General features: G+C 52.4%; 1 protein-coding gene across 1 annotated transcript in view; it reads right to left on the minus strand.

Moving 5' to 3' along the window:
- COQ10A (coenzyme Q10A) overlaps positions 1 to 1,164 on the minus strand; it is a 46,903-nt gene extending 45,739 nt beyond the window's left edge. Inside the window, exon 1 of the mRNA XM_089679848.1 lies at positions 895 to 1,164. Within this exon, the coding sequence (XP_089535974.1) occupies positions 895 to 1,019 (125 nt within the window). The 5' untranslated portion in view covers positions 1,020 to 1,164. The remainder of the gene's footprint in view (positions 1 to 894) is intronic.
- Positions 1,165 to 7,071: the final 5,907 nt, after the last annotated feature.

The following is a 7,071-nucleotide window of genomic DNA, read 5'->3' on the forward strand; positions in this document are numbered from 1 at the left end:
TGCACCCTTATCCATGGTACCGGAGCAGGCACAATGCTAAGGACCCCAGTACACTGTGTATACACACTCCAAGCACAAAAAGGACCCTGAACACATTGTGCTAAGGACTGCTCTAGCACAGCACCTGAGCAGGCACAATGATATGAACCCTCTGGCACACTGTGCACCCTATTCCCGGCACCTAAGTACAAATGTTGGCAGGAAGAGGTTAATACACAGGCCCTGGGGCGAGTATCCATAATAATACTTGCAATGGCTGGCACTCATTAGTTAATGCAACTATATGACCATGCTGACCAATGAAAAGCCCACCCAGGACTTGTTTCCGATGTGTCCCTGAAGAAAAAAGTGCTTCTCATTGGTTACCAGCAGTTATGAGGTCACATTGACCAATAAGCGCTTGCCATTACCAGCATTACGACGTCTACTCACTGTGTAGTATGGGGCATCATGGCCGCTATGTGTGGTGGGCTCTGGGAGGGTGGCCAGGATATTTGGAGTTACTTCATCTTTTCATTGTTCTAGAAAGGTGAACTTACCCCCTTTAAGCACACATATATGCTGCTGGAGCAGACAAGGCCTTCCTCTGAGAGGATGAGCACCAGAGATAAGGGGAGAGTGACTCTGGTCAGCAAAATGGAGTTTACCATTTTGGGTGAGCTATCAGGTGACACACAGGAAGCTATGTACTGATTAGACTTTCACTGTGACTACAGCAAAGCCTCCATTGTACAGTGCTCTCCTCTTCCTCCTCCCGGGGCTTTCACCGAGCCCCTCACACGAACCCCGCCGACGCCTACTCTACCTCCTGCTCACATTGTACTATACAAGATTCACGTGACTTCCCCCCAGGCCCCGCCTCGGAGCCCCGCGCCCCCCCAGAATCGCTCTTACCTGATTGGGTGGCGCTGCGCTCGCGTCCGGCATCCCCGGAACCCCTGGAATGTCGCGAGCCCGACGAAGTCGCTGAGGGAGCGCGCGCCCACACCGCTAAGGCGGCCCGCGCATTTGGCGGCCATTCCGGCTCTGAGGGGAGACGGCTGGACACCGTTTCAAGAGGAGTGTTGGCTGGGGAGGGGCCGCCTCTCGCTTCGGACTCCTGAGTCTGACCTCGGAGAGAGATGCCGGTTCAGATCACCACTGTCACTAGCTCCTACGTCATCTCGTCACCATGGCGACCCGTGGTGACGTTATCTCGTGAGGTCAGGAGTGACGCTGGTAGCTGAGGAGCGCTTGGAATGTCGGGAGTTGTGGTCTTTGTTGTGGCGATGGGAGGTTGATTGAAAGCCGTCCATGGCGGAGGGCTGTTGTCACACGTTTTGTGGTAACAGCTGAGCAACGGAAAACGGGGCGACTGTTAACTGGACACACGGTCTTCTCACAGCCGGCCTAGTATAATTATTCCTGAGGGCGCTTTATGTGGGGGTGCACCCTTGGGCCTTTTGTACCTAAATTTCCTTGTGATGAGGTTTTTTTCCTTTTGGCTCTGTATATAAGGCGTGAGATTATACAGAGCAAACTGGCCGACATATCCCTGTACGTCCTGCTGCATATTATTATTATTATTATACAGTATTTATAAAGCGCCAATAGTTCACTCAGCGCTGTACATTACAAAGGGAGACAGAACATGTGACAGACCAATACAATGCAAAACATGAGGGGATTGAGGGCCCTGCTCTTTCGAGCTTACAATCTAGGAGGGAGGGGGTGGTGGCACAGGAGGAGATAGCTGTGGGGGATGGAGTGGTAGGAAGAGTGGAGGAGGGAGGCAAGTTAGCAGGGGGTGGGGTAGGCTTCCCTGAAGAGATGGGTTTTCAGGGTGCGCCTAAAGGAGAGGAGAGTAGGTGATAATCTGATGGGTTGGGGCAGGGAGTTCCAGAGGATAGGTGACACCCTGGAGAAGTCCTGGAGGCGGGCATGGGAGGAGGAGACCAGGGAACTAGAGAGAAGGAGGTCTTGTGAGGAGCGGAGTGTGCGTGCTGGGCGGTACTTGGATATTAGGTCAGTGATGTAGTTCGGGGCAGTATGGTGGACAGCTTTGTACGTCAGCGTTAGGATTTTGAATTTGATCCGTTGCGCAATCGGAAGCCAGTGGAGGGATTGGCAGAGGGGGGTGGCGGAGACAGAGCGGTTGGAATATAGCCAGCAATAGTAGTGCATTTGTGCTGTATACATCTCTTGCTTTCACTGCTCCTTGCAAGACCTCCTGCTCTCTATCTCCCTTGTCTCCTCCTCCCATGCTCATCTCCAGGACTTTTCCAGAGCTTCCCTCATACTCTGGAACTCTCTACCCCAATGTATCAGACTATCGCCTACTCTGCTTACTTTTAGGCGATCTCTGAAAACCTGTCTCTTCAAGGAAGCCTATCCTGCCCTTAGCTAATAACGGAATCTTCTACTCCTCCTACCAGTCCACCCCCCACAGTTTCTACCTCTTGTACCACTAACCCCTCCCTCCTAGATTGTAAGCTCCAAGGAGCAGGGCCCTCCTATCCTCTGATGGGGGGCACAGTCTCTGATGGGGGTGCTGCTTCAGATTGAGTGCGGCTTTGAAAGAGTGCGATGCAGTTAAACACAGCAATCTAATTATGCTGTCTCTACTTTCACAGGTAAATGCATCTCTCCTACCTCCACTCTTAACTCAAAATCGCATTCACTCCTGTTATATTCAGAACACATATTTGTGTGTATGTTGACCAGTCCTCACCTCTACCTGCACCCAGTTTACGACTGTAGTCTGTTTCCTGAGAAACATCCCTCACTATTCATGTGATCCTTATCAGTTTCTAATTGGGGTGGAGTTGAATGCTCATTTGAGCATCTCCCTATAAATTTAGATCAGCTCATGGGGGGAGATCTCTGATGGGGGGCACAGTTTCTGATGGGGGTGCTGCTTCAGATTGAGTGCGGCTTTGAAAGAGTGCGATGCAGTTAAACACAGCAGTGCGGCTTTGAAAGAGTGCGATGCAGTTAAACACAGCAGTGCGGCTTTGAAAGAGTGCGATGCAGTTAAACACAGCAGTGCGGCTTTGAAAGAGTGCGATGCAGTTAAACACAGCAGTGCGGCTTTGAAAGAGTGCGATGCAGTTAAACACAGCAGTGCGGCTTTGAAAGAGTGCGATGCAGTTAAACACAGCAGTTGAACTAAAGCAGGAGAACTTAAGCAGCAGGAAGACACAACAACAACAAGAAACTCTACTACATGCTGGACAGATTGCAAGCAAACGCCCTGGAAAACCTCTCTTACATACCTGAGTCCCACCCCGTATACCTTTATATAATATGCCCCCTCTTCTCTTCATATTACTATCCTCTGTTCCCAAATCTCATTTCTTTACCCTTCTGCTCCATCCTAAAACTTGTACATCTCCCCCTCATTGCTATCATCTCCCTACTACTGCTCTCATCATCCCCCCAAAATGCCTCTTCTACTCCTCCTCATTTTCCTCTCCTCCATTCCCAAAATCCATTCACTTTATCCCTCTGCTCCTCCTAAACATTTGTATATTGTGTCCTCACTGCTTCCTTCGCCCCTCTATGGCACCCACCACCTCCTCCTATTACTCCACTCTCACACTGACCCAAACACCTCCACTAGGAGTTTCTCACGCTCCTGCACATCCCGCTCCCATGCCACCTTTCTCACCCTTCTCCTCCTAGCCGCGGGGGACATCTCCCCAAATCCTGGCCCTCCACCACCTCCCTCACCCGCACAACACCCTCCTGCCTCCACGTCCTACCTCAACCCCCGCAACCTAGTATCTGTCCCCCTGCTCCCTAAAATCTCCCCCCCATTTTCATGTGCACTCCTGAACGCTCGATCGGTGTGCAACAAGCTTACCGCCATCCATGACCTCTTTGTTTCCTGCTCCCTCAACCTCCTAGCGATCACGGAAACCTGGATCCAGCCCACTGACTCTACCTCCCCTGCTGCACTCTCCTATGGAGGTCTCACCTGGACCCACTCACCCAGACCTAACGGTTGTAAAGGTGGTGGGGTTGGTCTGCTCCTGTCACCGCAGAGCACCTTCCGAGTCCTCCCAAACCCCCCTCCCTATCCTTCTCCTTCGAGGCCCACTGCGTCAGACTATTTTCCCCAACCCCCCTGAAGATTGCTGTGATATATCGGCCTCCTGGATCCATACCCCGCTTCCTGGATGACTTTTCCTCCTGGCTACCCTTCTTCCTCTCCTCTGAGCTACCCACCATCATTCTTGGGGATTTCAACATCCCTGCCAACCTCGACAACCCAGACACAGCCCGTCTCCTCCACTTAACATCCTCCTTTGCACTTGCACAGTGCATACAATCCACCACCCACTCCGACGGTAATATTCTTGATCTTGTCTTCTCCAACCACTGCGCTCCCTACAACCTCACTAACACCCCCTTTCCTCTCTCTGACCACAACCTGATTACCTTCTCTTATCTCCTCGTACTCCAACGCCTACCCCTCCAAATGTCACACTACTACCAGCCGTAACCTCCGCAACCTTAACCCTGCCCCCCTCCACTCTGCAGCTGATCAACTCCATGACAGCATCCTCCCCCTGTCCTGCCCCGACTTGGCTATGACTGCCTACAACAACGTGCTGTCAACAGCCCTTGACTCACTAGCGCCTTTAACCACACGCAACATCAGACCCCGACCGCTCCAGCCCTGGCAGACTGATCACACCAAAACCCTCAAACGACACAGTCGTGCCCTGGAGCGACTATGGCGCAAAATAAAATCCCAACAAGCCTTCACTTGCTACAAATCTGCCTTCCGCACCTACACCTCCTCCCTCCACGCAGCCAAACAAGCCTACTTCCTGACCCTCATCAAGACCCTCTCCTCCAACCCTCGCCGACTCTTCTCCACCTTCAACTCTCTACTACCTCCACCCAGCACCTCACTCACCGCCCTTGAGATTGCCAATCACTTCAAAAACAAGATTGACACAATTCCCAAGGACATTGCCGCAACTCACACGCCCTCTCAACCCGTCCCCTCTCACACAGCTACCCCCTGATCCCCCCTCCCCCTCGACATTACCCCAGGGACTTCGTCACTGCTCAAACTCCCTCCAACCCCGTTCCCCCTCACTCAGCTACCCCCTCATCACCCCTCTCCCACGGCTCCACCACTGCTCTGACCTCCACTTCCACCCCACCCTACATTCCTCATACTGAAGCTCCCCCAATACTCCACACCTTTGACCTTACTACCATCGAGGAAGTTCCAAGATCCTCTCTGATGCCCGCCTCACCACCTGCCCCCTCAACCCTATCCCCTCACAATTCCTATGACCTCCCTCCCCCTCCATCCTACGCTCCCTCACCCACATCTTTAATCTCTCCCTCTCCTCCGGCACTTTCCCCTCCCCACTGAAGCATGCACACATCACCCCCATACTTAAAAGCCCTCCCTGGACCCCAATGACCTGAACAACCTCAGACCCATCTCCCTGCTCCCATTTACATCTAAACTCCTCGAGCGCCTCGTCTACACTCGCCTATGCTCTCACCTCAACGACAACAACCTCCTCGATCCCCTACAGTCTGGCTTCCGTCCCCTACACTCCACCGAAACCGCCTTACTCAAACTCTCCAACGACCTACCCGCCAAAGCTAATGGCCACTATTCAGTGCTCCTACTCCTTGACCTCTCTGCGGCCTTCGACACAGTTGACCACCCCCTCCTCCTCAAAATACTACACTCCCTCGGCCTCAGAGATTCTGCTCTCTCCTGGCTCTCATCCTACCTGTCACAACGCTCTTTCAGCGTTACCTATAATGCTACCACCTCCCCCTCTCTGTTGGGGTCCCTCAAGGCTCTGTCCTTGGGCCCCTTCTCTTCTCCATCTACACCTCCTCCCTTGGCCAACTCATACACTCTCCCGGCTTCAACTACCACCTCTATGCTGACGACACACAAATCTATCTCTCAACCCCCCACCTCACCCCCTCGGTCTCTGCCCGAATCACACACCTACTGAGCGACATATCAGATTGGATGTCGCTCCACTTCCTTAAACTGAATCTCTCCAAAACCGAGTTTCTTGTCTTCCCCCCAGCCCTAACCCCACCCCCCATTGACTTCTCCATCACATCCAACAACGCCAATATCAAACCCGCTCTGCAGGCCAGAGTACTTGGTGTCATTCTGGACTCCAACCTATCCTTCCAGCCCCAAGTCCAATCTTTAACAAACTCGTGCAGACTCCACCTCCGCAACATCGCCAAAATACGCACGTTCCTAACCCCAGAAACCACTAAACAGCTCATCCACTCCCTCATCATATCACGACTCAACTACTGCAACTCCCTCCTCACTGGCCTGCCTCGCCCCTGGCTATCCCCTCTTCAGTCGATCCTGAATACGGCTGCCAGACTCATTCACCTTTCCAACCGCTCCGTTTCCGCCACCCCCTTCTGCCAATCCCTCCACTGGCTTCCGATTGCGCAACGGATCAAATTTAAAATCCTAACACTGACGTACAAAGCTGTCCACCATACTGCCCCGAACTACATCACTGACCTAATATCCAAGTACCACCCAGCACGCACACTCCGCTCCTCACAAGACCTCCTTCTCTCTAGTTCCCTGGTCTCCTCCTCCCATGCCCGCCTCCAGGACTTCTCCAGGGTGTCACCCATCCTCTGGAACTCCCTTCCCCAACCCATCAGATTATCACCTACTCTCCTCTCCTTTAGGTGCCATGAAAACCCATCTCTTCAGGGAAGCCTACCCCCTGCTAACTTGACCGACCTCCTCCACTCTTCCTACCACTCCATCCCCCACAGCTATCTCCTCCTGTACCACTATCCCGTCCCTTCTAGATTGTAAGCTCGAAAGAGCAGGGCCCTCGATCCCCTCATGTTTTGCATTGTATTGGTATTGTTCTGTCACATGTTCTGTCCCCCTTTGTAATGTACAGCGCTGAGTGAACTATTGGCGCTTTATAAATACTGTATAATAATATCCCTCTTGTATTGAACTGTATTGTCTCCCGTTATATTGTAAAATGCTGAGCAAACTGTTGGCGCTATATAAATCCTGTATAATAACAATATTGCAGCTTC

The sequence above is a fragment of the Staurois parvus genome, unplaced genomic scaffold (genome assembly GCF_062004578.1).
Source record: "Staurois parvus isolate SC_StPar_1 unplaced genomic scaffold, SC_StPar_1.0 ptg000017l, whole genome shotgun sequence".
In the NCBI taxonomy this organism is placed as follows: Eukaryota; Metazoa; Chordata; class Amphibia; order Anura; family Ranidae; genus Staurois; species Staurois parvus.